This window comes from Ambystoma mexicanum, chromosome 12 (genome assembly GCF_040938575.1).
Source record: "Ambystoma mexicanum isolate Mex_15411 chromosome 12, UKY_AmexF1_1, whole genome shotgun sequence".
Classification (NCBI taxonomy): Eukaryota; Metazoa; Chordata; class Amphibia; order Caudata; family Ambystomatidae; genus Ambystoma; species Ambystoma mexicanum.
Window position 1 is genome coordinate 399,712,664 of NC_090936.1, and position 26,146 is coordinate 399,738,809.

Below are 26,146 nucleotides of genomic sequence, written 5' to 3' on the forward strand. Positions count from 1 at the left end.
TACCTCACTCTTTCGTGAGCTTGAGGAGATCTCAGCAACTTGTTGGCTATTACTACAAGTGGTGCTTTCAGTAGTCTGCCTTTTTCCAGTACTATTCCCTAATGTGGTTATCTGTTCAATCATGTTTGGGGTAATAAAGCCTTTAACCACAAGATTCTTATGGCAACATGGAGACCCCAAAGGAGTGAATCTGTTAATATGTTATGCTCGGTTGGTGAATCAGGCTCCTCATTCACCTCCTGATTTTCCCTCTTCAATTTGTATAGTCACGATGGGTCCTTGTCTTAGTGTAGTCAAGGTTTTTAGTGTTAGGATATATGGCTACAGTAATCTTGTAGTTCTTTCCCCACATCCTGATATTGGGATTTCAAACTTCGCCAGTGGCTCTTCCTTTTCCCTTTTTATGTTACTCGCACCTTTAAAATATTAAAATCAGAATTCTTAATCAACATGATTTACTTCGGTTTACTGTTTCCAGAATACTCTGGCCCATTACAGGGCCCTGGATCATGTATTGCAATACCTAGAATGTATTCACTGATTTAGCTATTCTATAGCTATTGTTTTTCATTTTTTCGGGGCCAGACGTGGTGCAATCTTTGAGCATTGGGAGCTCTTTGATGGAACCCAGCAAGTGCTCAATGTCCCCTATTAACTTATCCACTTCACTAACCAGTTTAATAGTGGAGGATTTGTTTTTCCTATATCATGGGCTGAGAGACAAGTGGTTGCTTTAAGTTTGGCAATAGGTTACAAAATAGAGGAAAGATCAGGTTTAGGTATTAAGTGTATTATGTCCAAAAAGGAAAGCCATCAAACACACTGCAAGCAATTCAAAGCAACAAACTAAAATGTGGAAATGCTAAAATAGTTGCAAAAATGCATATGGAAGAGAGGGGACGCGACAACAGCTTAAGGGGATGCCAGAGTGAAACGAAATCCCCCTTCTGCACACAAATCTGCCAGCAGAAAAGATGTCACACTGTTGATTCTTGCTTTAATGTAATGGGCTGTGTGACGAATCGCAGGTATTTTCTCCTTTTCCTTGAGGGACGAGGGGATATTCCTCCTGTGAGGCTAGGAAGGTGAACCAGCTCTGCAAAACCTCCCCCCTCACCCACCCTGAGACAAGGGGACATACCCGGGAGAGACTCCCCCTTTGGGTACAAGGACTCCCCTTCCTTTGAGGAACTCCCTGCAGGAACTACCATAGCCGCGTATATGGAACCGTCTTCCATGGAGAATACTTTGGAGGCTTCATGTTTGGCTAAAGGCAATGCAGAAAGAAATTCATCCAAATAAAATAAAGAAAATATCCCTTTAACTCGATACTTGTATTCAACTGCAAAGAGTTGCAGTAGATTGCAGATCAGGCACTCCCCTCTTCTGAGGAAGCCCCCTGACTTCATCGTGCCTTGTGGAAGTAGAGGTTAATGTAGAATGCGGAGCCTGCAACGTTCAAAGAAGCAGAGCAGCAGATTGCAAGACTCCAGATCCTGGTGTAGAGGACCACAGGGGAAGTGGTACGAACCAGAAGAGAAGGTGGTACTTTGTAGTGGCGTGACCAGATGTGCAGAATCGTGGGCGGGACATCTGAAAAATAGTGCTCAGACTACAGTCTGAGCGCCTTCCAAGCACCACTGAATGCAGACGGTAGACATCCGACACCAAGCCTAGAATGAGAGACCGAAGAAAAAGGAGGAGAGCAAGAAGCAGTACCAGAGTGATTGCTGAGCCCTGCAATCCTTCTCCACATCACTAGAAGTGCCAGGGAATAGGGCACTGTGGGAGGCCGCCGGGGGATCATTTACGTGAAGCAATTCATTCTAGTCTTCAGGTCAAAACCATAATCAGAAAGTGGATGGTTGGAAATGTGAAAATCATAAGGAATGCCTAAGTAAACTGGTAAAGAGACCAGGAGTATATGAAAAGAGAAACTCGTCCCAGTAACGAGATTCCTTTCCTACGGTATTTCTTAAAGTGCAGTTTGACTCTGGAACAAATTCCAATATAGGTAATGCCTCCAATCAAATGGTCAAATCCCCTGTGCAAGGGAAGTATCAATGATATTGAAAGGGTATTGCTTTAATGGAAAAATGGGAGTTAAGTGACGAAAGAACAGAAAAGGCTAACCAATAAATGCACTGAAAGACACGTGTTTGAAAATACCCAGTTGTACCATATTAGGTTGACATGTCTAGGACTTTATATTAAGGCCTGTATTGATGTAGGATAATCAAATCTTGTTACAAATAAAATTATTATGTATGAGGGTTGTCCTTCTAATCCGATTTAAACCTTCTCCCGGTTAGATCCAAAACCACCTTAAAGGGTGTAGATGGGCAATCTACTTGCAGGATGGGTAAGGAAGAGGACCTTTTACATTTTTTATTCTGTATATTTTATACTGATTTGAGAAGATGGCTCTAGCCGCATTTCCTTAAGTATATTAGACGTTGCACTGATTCTATGCTTTTAATTATACAGTCCATTGTATGTATGATATTTTATTATTGCCCATCTTTTTTTGCAATAAACATTTTTGGCCGAACCATTCCTTTAAGGCAAACGTGACTGCAAAGAAACAGCATGTCAAGAACCACGTACATGGTGGACTAGACCAATATAACGTGGAAAGCAACCAATCTCACCCAGACACAAGTCAGTCACTCCTATAACCAGATCAGACCACAAAAGGAACAAAACCACATTGGAAGATTATTTCCAAAATGTAACCTCCAAACTACCTGCACAGCCGTACTCTAATGTCTACACCTTGACATCAGCTCCCCGACAACTACAAAACGACCTGCACAGCAGTGCACTAATGGCTCCTCCGACACTAGCTCCTAAAACAACACCTACCGATAACCGGTGCAAAAACTCGAAAACCGCACTCGGGAACAACTCAACCCTGACCAGTGGTTTGCTAGGCCACTAGCCGAGTAAAAAACTCATCTCTTCTGGTAACATAACTACACCCTGCGACTTCCACACCATAACCAGTGGTTTGCTAGGCCACCAGCTAGACAGGAAATTGAATACACCTACTCCGGCTATACTCACCTACACAAGACTGGTGTAACAACGAACTTCAGGACTAATACTATGCACCTACAACTCACTGGTGTAGGTGCATAGTACTACTCCAGGTGCACACAACTGCACTAATACTACAAACTCCAGGTGCACACAACTCTACTCCAGACGCACACAACTGCACTAATACTACAAACATAACCACAAGTGCTACAAAACTGCACTGCTATGACACTACTAACACTGGTGCTACACACAGCTGCGCCCAACCACAAGACACCTCAACAATTACACTCAACCACATCAGCTCCACAACATACATCCTTGTAAACAACCACAGCATACAACCTACACCATACAATACTCCACACCGCCAATCACACCATGCTCACAATTTGCAAAACTACAATGCAATAGATGGAAACAGGCCAGCATCATTCAAAAACAGTGGCGATCAGGCACTACGTTACATATGACAGCAACATGTTGTAAAGTGCCCATTAAATGTAAAAACTTTTCATCCACATGGCATGCAAAATACACCCTAAACCCATTTAGTAACATGTAAAGGGCATAAAATCAAAACACATGGCATACGTGGTGCCCAAAATACAGTTACCCACCCCAAAACATCACATGAAAATCAATATGTAAAAACAATTCTTCTATTGACTGTGCATGTTTTTCATTACAAAGCATAATGAAAAAAACGACATGGTGCGCAAAACAACTAACTGCACAGGACTACAAATCGGTCACATGAAATTCACTATACAAAACGTCTAATTTGTCAAATTGAGGAAATACTGTGCACACGTTTCACCAACATTTTAAAAAAGCAGCAGTATTATTGCACATCAGCTCCAATTCTGACAGCCATAAATCTGCACTAATCGGAACCAACACACCACTTCACAAATACTGCTCTTCACAAAACGAACACACTGCATAATTCGTCAATAAGTTAAAAGCACCCAAAATCTCCTCTGCGTAACATCTTCATTTCATTGCATTGCTACAAGCTGCAACTGAAATCACAAATCAAATTGCAGTATAATATACCGGAAAAACCCTCCAGGAAGTACTGAAATAGCTCGACCCGCAAAGTGAAATTGTTCTCTCTGGTCCCGTGGTTGTTCACGTGTAAAATATGCCCAGTCCACATCACCCCTGCCAAACATTGTGAACAGAAACCCTTAAAAACAGTCACACAGAAACTTTCCAAAGCCGCTGTCCTGGAACGCAGGGGCTGAGCTGGGCATACCCCACCCACCGCCTGCAGCGACCCTGACCAAATTTCTCAAATCTTCTCTCTGGGCCTCCGCTAACTGTACCACTAATGGTGCGGCATGTTGGGAGGGACTGGACTTCCTGTCGCAGGATCCCCTGTCTGTTTCTGGGCGCAATGGCGCTCAATGTGCAGTGGCTTCTTCTACCTTGCAACATTCACAGCCTGACCAGTTTCCTAGCTGTACACAGTGGGACACACCTGTGCACTTGGGCAGTCCTGGTACTCTTCATTGAAAGACCACCAGCCCTTTATGACATCTCCAGGACGGTTTCTAAGGATCCATGGATGGTACTGCATTTCCCATCCTCCATGTGTCAAGATGGCAGGACAGACCACTCAGCTTCACATGGTTTGCTTTCCTCCAAGTTCTGGACAAGCATCCGGCTGCTTTGCTTCACTTGACTCCTTCACACTCCGTCTGGGCTAAATTAAAAGCATCCTCGTCGCCAAAATGTATCTGAACCTCAGGTAAGTCAGCCAGCACGCAGGAGCCACCCATGAGTACAAACAGGAAATGTACGTTATTTCGTAAACCTCAGGCAGGAAGGTTACGGGGGAGACATAGGGTTGGGAATGCAGGTTCCCATCTCCAAGTCCATCAACGGTAATCTCCAGTATCCACCACACAACATTCTGCATTCCCTCTGGCATTCCTAAGATATTGAGCCACACAGACAGCTAGGAATCATTCACTCAGCATGCAAACAAGCCAATGAACATGCCAGACACCACAGACTTTGATCGCCAACGACCTGAAGAGGGCAAATGGGACCATCCCTTTCCCAGATACCCGTCCAAACCATGGCCAATGACGTCACAACCTAAGCACCCACCGCGGGATGAGTTCGCCTGAAAAACAAAGAAACTCAGCCTCCCTGAAGATTGATGAAGTCATGAAAACGTGCGTTAGGAGGAGAAGCTAAAGACTGGTAACAGAGCGCCTGCCTTCACATCTTTAAACATTGTTCCAGGAGTCCCGGGCTCACAAGGCAGTGCAGCAGGGCCATCATGCCTTACATTGGAGAGCCACAACCATGGCTTTCCCCCTCCCCCCATCAAGGGGAAGATTTGTGCTATGGAAGGAGTTGTTTCCAGTCACCTGCCAGCAAAATCAAGTGCGAAAAATACAAGTATCAGAATCCTCAGAGCTAATTAACTTGTCACACCTGAAACAGAAATGTAGCCCGCCTGAAAAAAAAAAGAAACTCTGCCTCCCTGAAGATTGATGAAGTCATGAAAACGTGCGTTAGGAGGAGAAGCTAAAGACTGGTAACAGAACGCCTGCCTTCACATCTTTAAACACCGAGTTTGGCCCTCTGACTGCTGCCCCGGATGTAAAGATCCACCGTAGCCACGCCCCGCACCTACATGCCAGCTGCACACCATCCAAAGCACTTGGTGGGGCACCAAGTGGAGCCGAGACCGACCATATGGATCAACTCGACTAAACGTCACCAATCCAGATCGCCATCATTAGAGATGACATGACGACTCAAACACACATGCTGCCAGGCACCTGGATCAGACCCACACCAACCCACACAAAGAACTTACTCAGTGCTACGGCTTAGAGGACCGCGCACACTCACAGACATGCATCGTTATTTTTCACACAGGCCAACCACCGCACCGCAGAAACGGAAGACACCAGAAGAGCTTGTGCACACGTTTGCAGATGCCTTATGCTACTAACACCCTGAAGATGACACCCTGTAGATGGACTAATGTATAATTATCGAATTCGCACCTCGCGACCCCCACCTTATGGACTGTATGCCGCCACCCATGGCTGCAAACCAGAGTCCCCAGGCCTAGAGCAGCCCACCCAGCTAGAGCTACAAGGCGCCGATCATGCAGAACAAGACCCTGACGGGAGCCCCACAGCCAAGGCCCACTTTTGGCGCCAATGTCACACCTGCCACTACTAGGGACTCCTCGGAGAAGAAATACAAAGTAAATCCCCGTAATTCTGCCTCAGCCACGGTCTCCCACCACGTGACCGGCCGACCTTATACGATGCCAAGCTCCAAGGACTGGAGAAGCTCTGGGGTCTCAAGTCTGGGACCCAGGCTGCAACAACAGAGTTACAAGTTGGACACCGGCGGCGATGGGAAAGGAGCACCCAGCCGCCAGTAGTAAGACCTGTCCATTGTCCGCCACGGACACATAGCCACACATTGTTGCCAGCACCAGGTGCATTGCGAGCTGGGAACGACGATGGTCCTAGGCTTGGGGGCGCGCGGATGAACAAATCAGAACATGAGGGGCTAATCACTGATGACAACATAATTCACCCAATCACTCAATTTCTTCATGTAACAGTTTTCATGTAACCATTCTTAGGGATGACCTCTTCTCTACCAATAACATTTTCTTCTATACGGATCTATACTGACCCTACCCCTCGGGGACCCAAACCCAGGGTAGCGTTAGGTCTGGGGGGCAAGGTTTCCCAGGTGAGGCACATTGTGGCGTCACCCAGGTAGAAAAAGGGCCTGCAAGCCCATCTAGAGCGAGACGTTCCTTGGGTACCTACACTCCAAGAACCTGTCCCTGTCTGTTTTATGCAATAAACAGCAGTAACTCTTTGCTCTTGTGTGTGCTTCATACTCCTTTAGGACGCTGGAGGAGTTGAGGCCTCCCCAAACCCAGAGGCCCCCGGGAAATTACCCCGAGAGACCGGTTTTAGACAGGTAGGGTATTCCCTTTCGTCATAGGGAGGGATAGGCCTTATCCTTTTAGTTTAAAGGTAGTACACAAATGCCCTCAAAGTGTCTCACTCCTTCCAAACCACCGGAGCTGCCACAGTAAATGCGTCTAGAGGGGGGGTTAACAAAGTACATGCTGCTGTTAGAGAGTGGCCTTGTAAATAGGAGGAAACCACTTAATTTGGCCCCCTCCTCCTGCATGGTCTCATACGTTAAATGGTGGCTTTACGTAAGAGGATCAAAACACACTTGCACTCTGGCACATGGAGACAGAACCTGGGGTATATGGTGTTCAGATCAGAGTCCAGTGTCCCCAAACAAGAAACGCTTCACAGATCTTGGACCTTGGATCCACAATTCATCTCGAATTTGTAAATCAATTCCGGCATCCCGTCCTACAGCAGAGAAAATATATAATGCATGGTTAATGGTTCCAGGTTTTGCCAATGCGCACACCTCGCCCAACTACCCAACCAGCACTCTTAGGCTATCAGGCTTCACTGCAAGGGTGCCGCCGTGAGCAGGTGCTAGAGGGTGGCGTGGCCAACTAGTGTAGCGGCGTGTCCTTCCTTCACTCCCACCCGCCCCAAACACCAAACTCCAATCGCCCTTAAATGAGAAGGCTTTACCGCGACAGTGCCAGCGGGAGCAGATGGTGGGAGAAGCGGGGGTTGACAGCACAGCTTCACATCCTTCCTTGCCTCCCAGGCCCCCTGCCCCTCAACGACTGGCAACCTTAGAGTGGGCTTGGCTGCAAGGGCACTGACGGGAGCAGATGGTGGGGAGGGGGGTGATGGTTGACATGGAGCGCAGCTGCATGTCCTTACCTGCCTTCAGGCCCCCAATTACTGTCACTCAGCCTGAGCAGCATTCATGCTATTTTCAAGCTACAGAGACTGGAGGCAAGAGGGGCATTTTTTGTGACACCATCTGCTTCAGTGTGATAAGTGTAAGACATGTCCTTGCTGCACAAATATTTTTGGATGGAATGGAACAGTGTAAACTGCCCAACGTGTGGAAATATATTTGTATTTTAAGTACTATATACTAGAATGACCTAGTGAAGACCAGCCCATATTCTTGCCTCTGAAACAAACTGCTAACATATTCCTTGGATGAAACATGTATTTGGCAAAAATCAATTTAAGAAATCGTTTTTCAAAACTACCCACTATAAATAGTAGAGTTTGTAATTTAACCAGCCAACTCTGATTTTGTATCATTGGAACTTGAGCAGAGACATTTAAAAGAGATTCCAGGACATTTTGGTTTCAGACTATCTGAATATTTGCTATGGTCACACACATGAAAGATGTCGAATTAGTAGAGCCAGACTTCACAGGATACTCTTAATGTGGGCCAATGGCACTTGGTCTGGCAGTGTTCTGTCAAAGTGTATTGGCTGCTTTGCAATGCACCCTTGGAGGATCTTACACACTATCATCATTCTTTCCAAAATGTGGTATCAAGAGCGTCTTTCGATGTAGACCTACACTTTATTATACTTTGAAGGCAGACTCCCCTTTAGTGGCATGGGCATAATCTTTGATGGAAGTTGAGCTGAAAAAAGCACTTTAATGAACTCAAACTGACAAAGCACACTAATATGTAATCATTTTGATATATTGGCTGCTCTGTTTCTTTGATGTGCGTTTTAAAATGCAATGATGCATAATGTTTATTCAATATATATATTCAGTGAAAAAAACTTTGTTAAAGGGACTTTATGGTTCAAAGTAAAACCAGAAAACCCCTGCAATTCGTAAGTTATGGTAAGCCAAGCAATCATAACTCACGCCACCACCGTGCACTGCTTAGACTAACACCCAGGAGATCAAAGATGACATCACAAATGTCATTGATATCACTGATGACATCACATGGCTGGCTCCCTCTTTTTTCTTTACTGACATATATAGGCCAGTAACAGTCAAACTAAAAATTCAAAGAGCACTATATTTGTAGACTTATACATCAAATATGTTCTTACAGTAATTCACTTATACATATACATAGGGGAAAACACAGACTTCGAAGACAGCAATGCTTTGTATGTATGAAGATGATCAATAAGGTTATCATCACTTTTATAGTTCTGCTGTTTTTATTACTGTACTTTCCCTGGATATGCTCATATTTGTATAAGTTGTATTCACACTACTTTCCTTAGGGTCCAGTCACATTATGTGATACTTGTACATAGGGAACTAGTAGCTTTAAAGCAGCGCAATCATTTCTGTACATGAAGATACTCAGTTAGGTTATGAAAATTGTCTGGTAATACTGCTTTTTTTGTTTACTTCATTTTCCCTGTATATGCTCATATTTCTATGTGTTGTCTGTTTCTGTTTTGTTTGCAATTCTGTAGTAACTGGGTTTTATTGCTACTTATTACATTTTTCACAGTACGCACAACTCTAATAAGAAAGCATGTATCATTTGACTATTCAACATGACAAGATTATGAATATTGCACCATGTATGCTCAACAAAATGCCTATGTTTCTACATGAGTATCTTCGTATACTGTGTCCCGCAAGGCTCATGCGTGTCCCCGACACTTTATAATATATTCACGAAACCCCTCTTCGATATCCTAGACTATCTGGGTGTCACGTATACCAATTACGCGGACGACACCCAGATACTCTTTCCTATCACGGGTGACTACGAAATAGACAGTACGACCCTCAATGAAATCTACTCAGTTATACAAGCATGGATGGCACACCATGGCTTGTGTCTCAATGACGATAAAACCGAGCTGATTATCTTGGGCACTCATGCCAAACTTAAAAATCCCAATCCCTCATTCAAAGCATTTACCATTGATGGCAATCTCATCTCAGTCTCTAATAACACTAAAACCCTTGGTATTTACATTGATGCTACCTTATCCCTCTCTAAATAAACCAACGCAGTAGTGTCATCAGCTGCTTACACTTGCAAGCTTATCACTGCATGCAGACCATTCATCTCCGCACCCAACTGTATCACTCTAGAGAGAGCTCTAGTCCTTTCCAAAATAGACTACTGTAACGCCCTTTACTTGGGCACCAGCCATAAAAATATTAATAAACTACAAGTAGTCCAAAACAATGCTATCAGAGCTGCCTTGAACATCCCCAAAAAAGCACACATATCTGAGACCAGACGTAACCTACGCTGGCTCCCTGTCAAGCACAGAATATCCCTGAAAACGCTTGCCCTCACTCACAAAGTCAGGGCTAACCTTGCTCCAGCATACCTCACTAACCACTTCACACCACACTCCGCCTTGAGACCCCTTAGAGCAGCCCAAACTAACACCTTGACCATACCGAGATTTAAACTCCTCAACTCGGGTGGAGCTAGCTTCCCGGTACAAGCATCCAAACTATGGAACACCATCCCCCCACATCTACGCGCAGAACCGTCATTCAACCGGTTCAAATATAGCACGAAATGTTGGCTCCATAACACGGACTCCTGACAGTTTAACTTCCGCGCATGCACTTGTTTATTATGCCAGCTCCTACCTGTAACTACTTTGGAACCTGGCCGACTGTATCGTTTTGATTGCATACTGTATTGTTTTGATTGCATACCCTTGTAACTGTATCCTTCCTGTAACTGTAACTTAACTCTGTTTAACCCTGTAACCAGCTCTACCTTACGCGCCCATATGCCCCAGGGCCTGGCTGCGCTTTATAAATAAACTAAATACAAATACTAAAGAACTTCATAATAGAATGCTATTTGTAACACTGCATTACTTAATGCATTACGTACCTCATGATATTTATTCCAATGATCCTTGACACTTTTATATCAACATTACAATGAAAACCCCTTGTACAGACTTTTCATGAAAAGTAAATACACATGTGATGTCAATGACATTTGTGATGTCATCTTTGATTTCCTGGGTGTTAGTCTTAGCACTGCACGGTGGTGGCGCAAGTTATGGTTGCTTAGCTTACCATAACTTGCACATTTCAGGGGTTTTCCGGTTTTACTTCGAACCATAAAGTCCCTTTAACAAAAATGTTTTCACTGAATTTCATAGGTTTTAGTAGCACAACTTAACCATAACGTCCCTTTAACAAAGCTTCTTTCACTGAATATAAATATAGATAATGGAAATGTGACAAATGTTTACTAAGACTCCCTTACCTTACATTAATGTAACATAGAAAATACTAAACCCCATTCCCCCTAGTGATTTTGATGTCTGCGGGCCGTGCGCATGTCTGCAGATGCACGTGGTCACCATCAGCACTATCCAAAAACTTAAAGGGTATCTTCCATTATTGTATCATACAATAAAAACAAACATTCAAAAAGCACCACATAAATACATTACATTTAATAATAAGTAGTAAAACTGTATATGTAAGACACCAACCATCCACTGAAGTCGCATTTCCAATATAATGGAATATACCAAAACAAAATAAATATGCCTCCAACTGAATTACCTCACAGAAACTGCACGGCAAGAAGCAAGAGCATACTTACACACGAGTAACAGCAAAAGTTTGTAACAGCAAACGTTTGTAAAAAAGTATTAAGTACACTATATTTATTTCATATTTACATTTTCTGTATTATGTACACTAAAACTAATATTTATTTTTTTTAGCACAGAAATGTCCAGGACTTTGGAATGGCTGGAAGAGAATTTCCCGCAGATTAAATGAAATGAGTGAAGAGAGCGATAATAAATGGTAGACACAACATTTCTCTACATAAGCCAATTAATAACCATGACACTTTTTTTTAAACAGACAAGACAACCAATATACCAAAAGAGATAATAGAAGATCCTCTCAAACAAATCGAACTAAAAATGTATTACTACAACACTTCAAATCAACTAAAAGAGCATTGTGGACCACATTAAAGAAAACATTCAATACCACTGTCCCACATGTACCTGTTCCCCCTCATGTCCCAGCCAACTATCCCCAAACCCTCCCCACCAAGAAAAACGGTACAATGAAACTTCCATCCCTTCCTCCCCTCCCATACATCATGTCCAAACCCTTAATTCCCCTGTATTCGTTTCAGTTTCTGCTTCCCCCTTTCCTAATTTTTCTACTTTTAAACAATAACATTTTAAATGTGTTCTTAGTATATGCCTGTGTCTTATTTTTTTTTAAAAGGCAGTCAGGGTGTCCGCGCACAGCACGGCTGTCCGGGGTGTTCTCAATCAACCAACATGGGAGTGTCCTATGGACATAGTACCTCTTCGTACTGTCCGTAATTAAAATGGAGGTGTCCTTGGAACACACAAGATGTCCTCCTGTCTGCAATCACCCAAAATAGGGGTGTCCTAATAACACCCACGCTGTTCGTAATGTCCGCAACCAGAATATATCCGTAGAACACATATCCAGTCTGCCTGCCGCAAAGTTTTGACGCACATTTTTTTTATTCGAGGAGTTCAACATTGTTCGTAAAACACCAGCGCACATGCGCATCACACACTTGGGTCCTAAGAACCTTGCGCCTCTATGCAACTGTCCACCACACTTTTAATTAGTTCGGGGACCCGAACACTGTCTGCAGAACACCCGCGTGCATGCGCACAACCGGCACTGCGCATTTGATGTCCTGCGGAACAACCGTCCCATTTGCAAACGTGTCCGCGACGTCATGTGGCCGCACCCATGCTCAAAATCTGTCCTTATTTCCGGACACTGTCCGGGTCCCCGGACATTTAAAAAAGTGCTTTTTGAACAATCCAAGGAATTTTACAGTAAAAGTTTACCATTGCACATGTCCCAGATAATGTCCCAACCGATCTAAATACTTTTTGGAACTTTTTGAGCTCGTGCTTAGTGTTCGAAGTGTTCAGAGACGACGCAGGTGTCCGCGAAGGACGCCCCAGCACCGCTATAAAAGGCCACACCCCATAGCTGATCCTCATTCTGCTTTTGGATTTCCAAGATTTACAACAGGACAATTGTGCAAGTTGCTGTTCTTGGTTCCTGGTTATTAACCTTCCAGATGGCATCCCAAATTGCTTCTGCTGCTACTGCCTCGGCATCCCTCTCCACCACCATCCCGTACCCAAGGGCCTGCAGAGGGGAACAGGCATGTGGATGCAGAGGAGACAGATGAATGAGGATGAGATAGTGGAAGTCCCTAATACTAGCACTCATCATGAGTCTTGGGTGTGGTGGTTATTTACCAACGTTGATGGAAAGTCAAAAGCTCAAGCGAACAAGGTGATCTGCACTCAGTGCCACATGGTGCTGAGTCGTGGCAAGCCTGGTTCGTATAGCTTTGGTACTATATCAATGAAGCGACACCTAAAGTAGTTCCACAGTGGGGCTATTCGTAAGGTTGTACCTTGCGATAAACGTAGTAGGTCGAGTTCCTCTGCAGCATCCTCCGTTTCCACTCCTGTCACCACAAAAGACACTCCTTGGGACAGTGCATCCCTCCAGCTGCCTCACAGGCCATTCATGATGCTGTTGACCCTTACCTTTCGAGGGTCACAATATTGTGCATGTACTGCGATGTAGTACTCTGCAGAGGGGAGAACCTTCGGACTGCTTTCGAGACTGCGGTCATGGAGCATGAGAAGGTCTGCGACCTACCTGAATAAAGCCCACCCTACATCTTCCTCTCTCCAACTGCCCTTTCTTATCCTCGTGGTTGGTGTCCCTTCCTTACCCCTCCTTTCCTTTTGTGTCGTGTTTTAAAACCCCCCAAAAATATTTTTTAAACAAACAAAGGCTCTTTTCAGAGCTGCCTTTCACAGTTTAAAAACAGAAGTGACAAATACATAGTGAAGGGCCCTGTGCATTTTTTAGAAGTCCGTGGACATCTAAAATCCGTGCAGTGCTGTCCTGCCACAACCATTGCACTTTTCTCTTGGAGGAAGTGGTGGCTCTGAAAAGAGCCTTTGTGTTTTTTTTTGCGTTACAAAAACTTCAAATGGTCAACACCTACTGCAAAATGGACTACTCCAATTCCAAAAAAGGTCTCAATGCATTTTGTATATTTCGCAGAAAAATCGGATTGCTGGCATAAGTAAGATGTACTCCAGCTCTGCCAAAAATGTGTCAGCTACAAAACATGTTTTCATTCTGAAAAGGGGACATACCAACATCTCTCAAAAAGGCACAAACAGCCTTGTTAACATTGCACCTTGCTTTCTCCATTTGTGGACTAAATGAAAAAGAATGCAGCCACATTTGTCTCTGCGCAATACAGGAAAAATGACTCTGGAGCATGTCCATGACTTTCCCAAGTTGTTCATTGCAAATTGCAAAGAGATTCCAGACACATGTCCTAAACTGTTCCCTCCACAATGAATAATAATGTCTGGATGACGCTGTGTCACCAAAGAAGCACAGAGAGGTACCAAATCCACTCACTTCATTCCACGCACTCCATGCCAGTGCACTTCCACACGAGAGAATCCAAGATGTGCAGCCACTCCACAGCGATCTGCATGCACCTCCAACCAATTTATCCAAGAATCTCCCAAAATCCAGACAATCTGCTTTCTGAAACACACAGCCATAGCTATCTGCTCTTCTATCAGGAAAAAAGACCTACTGACAAACTCCTTACACAACATACCCATTAAACCTTGTTGACCAATCCCTTTGCTCTGCTCTGTTTCATTTACATGCCACTCAACCGCAAAATCCCTGTATGCAATACGCGCTGTCCGCGGGCAAATCGAAAAATCTGAGCGTGGGGGATGAAAAATTAAATAGTGTGCCCCATTTCCCCTTTGAGGTTGGCTTTGAAGGGCCTTTTTGTTTTGCAGATGCTTCAGAAACACTTCATTTTCTATTTTTTGTTTCTCTTATTTTCCTCCAAAAATCTTCACATTAGCTTCTCTAAAGCAACCCTTAGGTTCCACACCAGCACAGCATTTCCCATAAAAGAAAGAAATGCCATCTTCCTTAAAGTAATCCACATTACCAGACTCAATGTTGTAATTGTTGCAAAACATGCCCGATCTAGTTATAAAACCAAACATTCCTCGGTTCACTAAGATCCTAACATTTTGCTGACGACAAAAAACAGAACTATTGTCCCATATTGCTCTAGGTGTCAACCCAGAAAAAATAACCTTGGCATTTGGAAGGACTTTCATGATTGCCTGAACCAGATTTTTCGTCTTCCTTTTGACTCACTACAGAGTCCATAGAATATGGAGGGAAGGTTGCCAAAAGAGAAATCTTTCCTAACACACTAAATCATAAATACACTTTGCAACAATAAAATACAACATATGAACACTTAGTATATCAAATACACTTACTGGTTCTGGATTTCAGCTCGTGAGCAGTGTATGTCAAACTGAAGCCGGTATGCGTCACGTCTGAATTGGAAATGAAGATGAGGGTGACCTGTGCTCCTTCAGACTTTATAGCAGTGGGCGGAACCTCACCGCTTAGATTGCCTACAGTAGGACATGGAATCAAAGCATTAGAGTATGTGGTAGATTAGAATGAAAATCAGGGTTCACAGCAGAAAAACAAACTTGCTAATACAGCATTTACTGTTAAATGATTGAGCACATCACCTCTACAGCACACATCTACTCTAGCTGATCATTTTAGCTCCCGGCCCATTTTTATTACCTGGTTAACACAAAGTACATCCTAGTTTGACTATTTTCTTTTTAAATAAATACAATACATAAAAAGGTGGTCATGGTAAAAGCTGCACAATAAATTAAATACTATGGGACAGAGGGGCATGTTCAGCGAATGGAGTATTGGAGGGGCGGAAAGAGGGGGAAGAGGGTGATTAAAAAATACTCGGGATATGGCCATTTGCTTACAAGGAAAGTCACATTTAAAGCCTCGATTGGCTGTGGGGCTCTCCCAAAGGTGCTAAACTACATACGCAGTGCCAGCTCAGTACCTAGGTCTTCTATCGTAGAACATTGCATTCTCTGATGCCTGCAACAAAAAACAAATCTAATCTTTGGTGGCAATGGTAGTATAGTTGAAATGTACATGATGGAGGCTATGGCGGGACACAACAAATGATTTAGAATTAGAACTCATCAATGATGCAAGTTCTCTGAAAATTAAGCATTCATAATTGTTACCACGTGACCCCAAGGAATACCCTATATACATTCAGTTAAGCTTACACGAAAAGGCTACTAAATCATTTGTTATTTGAATGGATGAATCCCCCCCCAGCCTAATATACCGTATTGCAAAGTATGTCCAAGTCTATGACGTCTTGCTCCAGAGCCAGCTTCCTTGATACTTTAAAACCGATCCTTTTTTATCAACATCTTTGCTGAAGTCCTGAGAAAAATTAAATCTTGCATTTTTGTTGGCCCTAGAAAGGTTTCTTCAGCAGTTTTCCAAATATTACACCACACTGTGTGCCTCAGGAGGAGTTTAGTGGAATATGGTCTAGGCCTGCTGCTTCTGGCTGTGCCAGTCCTGTGTGCCCACTCAAACTGTATGGGTCTTTGGGGCATGGGTGGATAGGCGAGGAGAGAAGGTCGTAGATCTAACAGTTTTGATATCTGGTGCTGTAGGAAGTCTGAGATATTAGCCACTTCATAATTTTGAGAGGCCAAAAATATGCAAGTTTTAAAGCTCCCATTTTGGTTTTAATTTTAAAAGCCAGTTTTCTGCTGTGACTTCTGGAGCTTTATACTTCAGGGTGAGATTCTGCTCCAAGGCTACACAACCCTAGTGATTAAATGCCCCAGGAACATTTCTACAGCAATTTTAATGCGATGTATACATTTAGGAACAAATCCGTTAATGGACAGCTATTTGCAGGATGTGCTCTACCAAACCTTACCTTTTTCATTCTGGCTACGAACACTAGATATAAACCTGAAACTATCGGCCTGGGAATAGAGGATATAGGAAAGATAGGATGTGACGTGGTACACAGGCCACAGGTGTTTGGATAAGTGTGCATCACTTCCACACTGATTGCCATGCCAAGGCCCTTTTGAATCCCTCTCTCGCTCCATCTACCCCTCCAAAACCACGCTCATTGCACACTTTTCCCCCAATGTTGTCAGATGCAGGTCCCATGAGCTCATAAGGAAGCTTTTGGGACCTGGCTCCGACAGTAGTGGAAAAGGGAATATAAAATGACCTTGAAAGGGTCTGGGGGGTCCAATCGTCATTACTTCATGGCACCTATCCCCAGACTTCAGGTGAAAGTCCCATTTGTTATTTCTTTGCACAAACCACTTTTCATAACTTTATGCTTGGGCCTTTTTCTTGACTAATTTGGGTTAACAATAGTACCAAAGACTGGATATAATCTAGTATTAAAAAGAACAAGGAGGTGGTCGAAGGTCATCTGTGAAAGTCATCCCCCATGTCCCATGTCCACATCCCAACACACCCTGTCAGACCATGCAATTGTCCTATCAAATTAAAATCAATCCCTGGCACCGGTCAGTGTTGCTAACTGCTCAAGGTACGTGCACCACGAACCTAGTTTGTTGCTGAATGAGCTCACACTGTACATCCATCTGGTGCACTCCCATATGGTATAAACACTAGACACGCATGTACTGCTGCCGCGGTCACTGCTTTGCCTGTACCTTTGTGGATGGAGCACAGACTGTTCACCTGGGGAGACTATGCCAGTCTGCTCCATAGCTTGGCTCGGATGGCCTTGTGAATGGGCCGCAGCCCTGTATGTGCAAATCAACTGGACCAAACTGGGTGCCACAGCACGCTCAATGGCGATCAGGAGAAATACTGCATGAGAAACTAAATCACTCACCATGTTTCAATCCGCCCCTGGATAGGGGGGCGGACCCTACATTCCGTAAGGAAAAAACTCGATTAGTATACATAAGTACCATTTTAAGTATTTCGAAAGATTGTTGTAAACAATCTTTCAGAAAAATATGTTCATTCTCAATTCATAAGTAGAAAGACAAATCTCATTTAATACACAAATTTGTATAAAGCATTACAAATAATTGTAAAAAATTCCAAAATCATAATCCAGTCATTTCATTCAACGCAACAAACTTATATCTCATGGTCACAAAGGTGAAATGTCGAAGTGATTTGCAAATTTCAAGGTCGGTTATGAGAGGTTACCTCTCAACACGTTTCGGGTTGATGAAAAGAATCCTTCAGGAGTTATGTCATGGACAAATGTCAGGGTGGCGGGAGGTAGCGGCTTGAAGTTGTGAATTGGAGGCCATATGTTAATATGTTAATGGGCTGAAATGTCAGCGAGGTGATGAAGTCGGTGGAACGGAAGCATCAAGGAGAGTACAGATGTCAACTATACTGTAGTCAGCATGAGGTCTCAGAGTGCTGTAGACAATGGCATCTCACGGGTGAAGCCAATGACAACCCCATTAATAAAATCTCCCCCCCAGAACCCGTGCCACAATACAGAGCCCTTCAACACAGCTGCTGACTATCACCAAACACATACGTGGCGCTTCAGAGTCGTCATGATTGAAAAGCAACCAGAGGTGCATTTAACTTATTGATCTGGGAATTAACTTCTTGATCTGGGAAAGATGAAGGGCCAAGTTGCCCTATCCATGATTTGAACACATTACTGCAGATTGCACATAGCTGTCTGAAACTATGCCCACTGGAGGGGTCACAAGATATTGGCACCTTCGAAGGGGGAGGAGGCTGAAAGTGTCATGCTATTTGAATGGATGAGCACTGTATGGCACCGTGCAGAAGTGTCAGGGTGGTGATGAGATGTCAGCTGGACTGGATGGGTTTGTGGGTCAGGAGGCATAAGGAATGCAGTTGTCAGGCAGAATTTAGGGGGTAGGAGGCATCAGTGTTGTGGGCGGTAGCATCTCTAGGGTGGGGCAATGGGGACAACACCCCTTCGTAGTGATTAACCCCATCGCCTCCCCCCTCTCCCCTTGAAAGCCATCCTTTGCCCAGAACGAACCCTGGGTAAAATATTGTGCGTGCCTACCCTACACAGGAAACAACAATGCTTGGGTCACTGAGTCTGCTTGAAAAAGCAGATGGGTGGGCCTGGAATTTCAATGCTAGAACCACCTTTGTCTAGTTTTTTAAACATTTTTTTATTTAAGGTGCATTGAGGCTTGGCATACTTTCACACATACCATGGCAAAATACAAAAACATACAAAACATAATAGAATAATATCACACTAAAATCAAACAATACATAGAAAAATATGATGTCTCCATTAAAAAGTACCATTTCATAGTAAGTAATAAACATCAGAGGAGCTAGGTAACAAATCTGTGCAAAGAATTTACTTTGAGCCAGACATGGAATGCCACGATGTACGCAATGACGTAAGATTCTGCCGGAAATAGGGCACTCCAGAACTGGTCAGAGCTATAGTTGCCAAATCTGGTATATCCCCTTAGATAGAGGTCCAGGAGGTAAGGGCAATCAGTTTGCACCTCAAATAGATTGCTTCAGGCATTCCTTTAGGACAAAAAAATTCCCAGGTTAAGTTGTGGAAGTTGCAATTACCTTTGGCGAAGGGGGGGCTGGGAGTACCTAATTTTAGAGCCTATCACCTTGCATTCATGTCGAAATTTATAGTCCCTTTCCTTAGTGCTACTCCTGATGAATGGGTGCTGGCAGAAACTAGCTATAGTAGACCACTGATGCCGAAAGCGATTTTGACCTCGGTTTCTAGAAAAGTCTGCACGAAAGACCCATTGATTGCATGTTTGAGAAATTTGTGGAGAAAGCTGAATGAATTGTTGAGGAAAGATGCATATAAAGATTCTGGTGCTTCAGTATGGATAAATCCTTCTATTAAGATTGATGTTAAGGTGGTCTTCTGGCCTGAATGGTTTCTAGGTGGTGTTCAATGGATTGCTGATCTTTTTATGGACGATGGGTGGATGACAACTAGAAGTACAGATGGGGTTTGCCATTCAGAATTTTAAGGTGTCTGACTACAGAAAACTTAAAAGTGCTATCAGAGAGCTTGATCTTGAAGCAAGGCTACATCTAGACTTGTTTTTAAGAAGTGGGGAAGGGGGTTTGGCCAGCCAAGTTTACAATATGATCGTGGCACAATACAGCAGTAATGATTCATTAAGCGAGGAATGGAGTAGAAGAATTGGTTCTGAAATCACAGTGGATTTGTGGACGCGTATGTGTGAAAATGTCCGAATGTGCCCTCAGGAATTTAGAGAGATCATAACAGATTAAAATTTTGAATAGGGTCTTTTGGACCCCTAAAAGATTGTGGAAGAGGGGTCTACGAAAAAATTCTGATTGTTGGACATGTATCCATGAAAAAGGTACCTTTGAGCACATGATGTGGGAATGTAGGAAGGTGAGACTCTTATGGAGGCGAATGGGTACAATTTGTGAAAAGGTGCTTGCGAAAAAGACATTTGACTTCAAAACATTGGTTTTAGGAAGAGATTAAATGTTAGAGGACCTTACTCAATGTCAGAAAAAATGGCTGTTCAGTGGGGTTATGATAGGGAAGAAAATCATCTTGAGTAATTGGAAGTCCGATACCATCTTGGAGACCGAGGTGTGGATCTCAGATATGCATGTCCTAGCTGATCTGGAACGAGTACTGTACAGAAAAGAGGGGAAGAATGCATTATTTGAAAAGATCTGGAGAAAGTTCATCTCGATGTACTAAGGTATATTATATGTGAATGTGAACATTGGGGATTTGGGGGTGGTGGGTAAGGTCGGGTGTGATGGGAGAGGAGATTAATTTTAAACAGGGGTATATCATTAATTGTATATAGTTGTACTGTTTATTTGGTTTGCTTGATATGGTCACAAGATTGATTAATTCTATATAGTTCTGTATTGGTAAAAGTAAATAATAAAGAGTAAAAAAAAAAAGTTTCCATATTTATGGATGCAATTCAGTAATACATCTGGGCTGGTTTCATACAGATAACAGGTAGTTCATGATTGATCACTGGATGCTAGCTATATAGATCTATTCACAGATGGCTGGATAAATAATTGTCCAATCATAGGGAACGAACACAAATAGGGATTTGGAATGGCACGAGGCAGCGAGTTACATTCAAGAGAGAAGAATTAACTCGGGTAGGACTAAATGTAGTTGCACAATATTTGCTGTAAATCAGGTTTCTTTGAATCCTCCAATTTGGTTTTAATCATGCCGAATGTAAATATTCCATGCCATGTATGGCCATCATGTTTGAAGAACTCCGATGCCATACCATATGTGCCCACCACCTTTGAAGAAGTTCCACAATTGCCTTCTTGTGACCATACATTCAGTGGAAACTTATAAGGTACCGTTCAAGCCAATGGTATTGGGGAGGGGGGAATTAACCTTCATTCATGCACCAGAAACCCCAAATAAACAGACCAAGACATCTTACAAAATAGGTCAATTTATCACAGGGGTAACAATAGTCTATAAAAATATATATATTCAATAGGCAGGAGTAGGATTTCGCTGGCCCCATGGAAAAATGAAGTGTTTCACCCAGAGTGCTGCCTTTTAAGTGAGGAAGGATGAATCAGAGGAGAGCAACAGAAATGGGCATACAATGGTGTGTATGGAAGGAAACAGATGCTAGCAAGTCAGGGGATTATGGAGCAGTTAACGACTGAGAAACAACCCAAATCATTTTCGACTAAATCTACTATGCACTTATTGCATGTTTGATAAGCAAGATAGAAATCTAACTCATGGTATGCACAATACCCACATACGCTGAACATGAAACTAGTTCAATTATGTGATTCAAGAGCACTCAACCACAAGACTTGAAGAATCAATCCAAAACACTTTATAACTAAATCAGTCAGTTTCTTTATAACACCACGCAGGATGAAAACAAAATCTCTGGAATATGGGTGATTGGCTTTGTCCTGTGGTGTTGTAATATTTTGATCGTGGGGACAAATCTCACTTGACAAGAATGCCACCACACACATATACACACCTTCATATGCTTTAGAAAAGGACCTTTGTGTAGGGGAAAATGCATGCTATAACAAGTAAGCCTGGGTAAAACGTTTACCATACATCATACATCCAACCACATATTGCAACTTCTCAGTGAATCAGGCTCAGTTGCTGTGTCCTGCTGACTGTGAAGGTACCATACATGTGAATTCCTAATTCCAAAGAGCTGAACATTAAGTTGTAGAAATGTAGTGCTTGGATATTTGACCAAATAAATCTAATGACGACTTTCCATGTACATCCCAATTACTAAAAGGGGCTTTACTCAGGCAACATCTCCATATACAAGTTGAGATTAATTTCTAGCTTCATAGCATCTGTATCACCAACAATCTATGGCTACAAGTAAGGATAATAACTAGCCTAGATTAGCGTTTTGATTTCAGGTGATGTACTTGGCCAATATGATGCAGTTGTGCTGACTGACAGCATACCGCTATACCTTTTAGAGCTCAGGGGAACCCATAGGAGGCATATTTAGATCCAGGTCTTCAGCAATTAGACATTAGGCAGCTATTTAATTCCAGGATATTGTAATGGAATCAGTTTTCCCCAGGCATACTTCAACACATTTTATGCCCATCCTATGAAATTGAAAACTGGTTGGCTCAACTCCCGCAGACCAACCTCCTTGCTGGACCAAAAGCATACAATCCAGGACTACTCTCAGACAGTGATCTTTCAGCCCACAGGGAAACTGTCAAAGTTTAATACAGCAGGAGCAAGCCCCGTCCACTCCCCACCACCCTCCCGATTCCTGGTTCATCAACAGCACACCTTAGCTGACAAGAGTACCAATAATACCTCTAGTGTTCAACAGAAGAACCACTACTAGGCACCAACAACAAATCTTATGATGAAAAAAGGGAAGGATTTGCATTGAAAATGTTAACCACCTGGAAGGTGGCACATATAGGAGTCAAGCAATTCTGAAACTTCCCTGAAGGCCATGATAGATGGTGCCAAAGTTAACGGAAATCTCCAAGCCAACCAGATCACTGCAGGATAGACAACAGACAAATGAGTGGCAACAAAGTCAGTAAAATGCCAATTCCCAGGCATCAACAACTCACTAAGTAGCTGCAAGTTAATCATACCCATAGACAAAGACAATTAATCCCACACAGAAACTAGGATCAGACTATGGACGAGGGAACAACTTTGCAATTTCCACCAGCCAGATAGCGAGAGGAAGATCCATGGCGCGCTCCCAGCAAGGCATCAGATGACTTGCTCCCCAAAATCATTAAAGAGCGTGTCAAGTGTGTGGCATTTTGTTGGAGCAGAATGATAAATATTCATAAGCTAGTGGGACCATGCATCAACATCTCATGCAAACCGATTTTCATGGTCAATGCTCCCCTCATTTTACAAGCATCAAACAGGATGAGCCCTGGCCAAATGCCTGTGTTGAAAACAAATTGACTTTTTCTGTGGATAATATTACTGCAGAGAGGCCAGAAACATTTCATATGGGAAACTAGTTTCACCGCACATGCCTTGAATTGATGTCATGGTTAAACATAGGAGAAAATGTCCCACCCAGAGAGGCATGGTGCTATGACAGTAGGGTGTCACCAGACAGGCTATGCATGTCTTGTCCACACCAAAATAAGAAGGAGCTAAGAAAATGTAGTAAGCCATCGGCATAACACCGGTCAATGCTGGCATGCGAAGATTGACAACTCAAACATTGTCCAGCAAATATTTGCTTCCAAAGAGGCAGGGCATACCCTAGTAAGCGCAGGGGAGAGGAAGAAAGTGATAAGAAAGGTGGCAGATACAGCTAAGCACGGGATTGACACTTCAGTATGGGCCACTAACTCTGCCACTCTCTCCACAAACCAACAGAAGATCACGCAAGTGTGAGAATGATCAGATTCCAGATGAAGAAAAGTAGGTAATTTAGTTCTGTAAACTAGAATCCTCATACCAGTCAACCACAACCAACAAAGGGGGTGGGCATACAAATGAAAGTGCCATGAGACAGCTATCCTTTGTTCAGAAACAAGTCCTGCATCAATGGATGAGAACCGAAGAACAAGTTACTTTCTTACCTGGTAACGTTCTTCCGATGGGATGTTCCTCAGACGTATTCCACATCTATGACAGTAATCACCACAACTGTGCTGCTTCAGATTTTTTTTCGGTGTCCTACGTCGATAAGCTGTCCCTCGAGGGCCTCAATCGAGCCGATGTCACCGGAGGTTATATATAGGACGCACAACGCCTCTTGCCTCAGTTGTAGTTATTTCCCAGAACGTGTGGCACCAATCTTTTGCCAGTATGACTACAGAAAGCCTTGCGGAAACGTAAGCTGCAATAACATAAGAAATTCTGTAGAGGGGCAGGCTAGGAGGGTGCGATGTGGAATACGTCGGAGGAACATCCCATCGAAAGAATGTTACCAGGTAACAAAGTAACTTGTTCTTCGAAGGGATTGTGTCCTCCGACGTATTCCACATCTATGACCAACTCCCAAAGCAGTACCAACATATGGAGGTGGGAAAAGAATTTAGAATTTTTGATTGCCCAATCAAATTGCAGAATAGAGGACCGCCTTACCAAAGGCTAAATCCTGCCCATGGATAAAATCCAGGGAGTAGTGTCTTACAAAAGTATGGACAGAGGCCCATGTGGCTGCTTCACAGATATTACGAATGGGAACACCCCTCTGCAGAGCAGTAGAGGCAGCCACACCCCTAGTAAAATGGGCCCGTAAGCCTACCGGAGGGTCCTTATCCACTAGATGGTAGCATTCAGAGAATGTCAAGATGATCCAACAGGACAAGGCCTGCCTAGAAACAGCTTGACCTAAACGCCTTCCAGCGTATCCAACAAAGAGCTGATCGTCCACTCGGACTCGGGACATTCGTGAGATGTAGAAACTTAAAGCTCTCATAGGATCCAACCAATGGAGCCTCTCCTCTTCCTTACCAGGATGCAGAGGAGGATAAAAGGCCGGAAGAATTATCTTCTGGCTCAAATGTAATTCAGACACAACCTTCGGAAGAAAAGAAGGACGAACCCTAAGGACAACCCTGTCCTTATGAAACAGAGTGAAAGGTGGCTTGGAGGAAAGTGCCTGCAACTCACTCACTCTGCGAGCGGAAGTAACCGCAACTGAAGGTAGTCTAAAAAGGACAACAGTCTCAATGGATAAGAATGTAAGGGCTCAAACGGAGCTCCCATTAGGAACTTTAGATCTAAGTTCAAATCCCATCCCGGCACCTGGAAAGGTGACGGTGGAAACACATTAGTTAGTGCTTTTAGAAACTGAGAAATCAAAGGAATCTTAAAATAAGAACACTCCTCAGGCGAGGGCTTAAATATGGACAGCGGCGCCAGGTAATCCTTAATGGTACCCATTTACAGGCCCTTGTGGGCTAACAAAAGCACAAAAAAAGAGAGAACCACAGGAATGGCACAAGAAAAGGATCCACATTCTTTACCCTGAACCAGTCACAGAACTTTATCCAACGGCAACGGTACAGGGACTTTGTTGTGGGCCATCTGGCCGAAAGCAACACCTCCATCACGTCTTCAGGGAGGACCCACTCCTTAGCCTTCATGCTTGGTATCTGAAAGGTTGAGGTATGAGTGACTGGACCTCTGGATGGGAACCCGACCCCACTCCCGTGAGAGCAGATCGTCTCGGTAGGGAAGACGGCGTAGAGGGCAGATGGATGTGTCGAGAAAGTCCCGGTACCACGCTCTCCTGGCCCATGCCGGAGCAATGAGGATCATTTGGGAACCGAACCTCCGTAACCTCCGCAACACTTGGAGAATGACGGGGACTGGAGGAAACGCGTACAGCAGTGGGAAGGACCACTCCACTAAGTACGTGTCCCCTAAGGCTCCTCTTGGACAAAATTCCCGCAAGCAGAATCTTTTGCACTTCCGGTTGACACTGGTGGCAAAGAGATCCACTTGGGGGGTCCCCTAAAGGCCAAAGATCTCCAAGAGAACTTCCTGAGCCAGCTCCCACTCGTGAGAGACCGTGCTCTGCCTGCTTAGAACGTCCACTGCCTCATTTTCGTCTCCGGCCAGATGAACAGCCGAGATCGAAACTTCCTGATGGATTGCCCAGAACCAGAGCTGCATCGCCTCCCTGCACAGAGGAAGTGACCCTGTCCCCCCTTTTGTTGAGGTAGTGCATGGCCACCGTGTTGTCCGTCAGGATCAGGAC

General features: G+C 43.7%; 1 protein-coding gene across 1 annotated transcript in view; it reads right to left on the reverse strand.

Moving 5' to 3' along the window:
• The window catches only part of OVCH1 (ovochymase 1), a 1,424,491-nt gene that overhangs the window by 186,961 nt on the left and 1,211,384 nt on the right, over positions 1–26,146 (reverse strand). Inside the window, exon 27 of the mRNA XM_069628530.1 lies at positions 15,314–15,454. Coding sequence (XP_069484631.1) covers positions 15,314–15,454 — 141 coding nt within the window. The remainder of the gene's footprint in view (positions 1–15,313; positions 15,455–26,146) is intronic.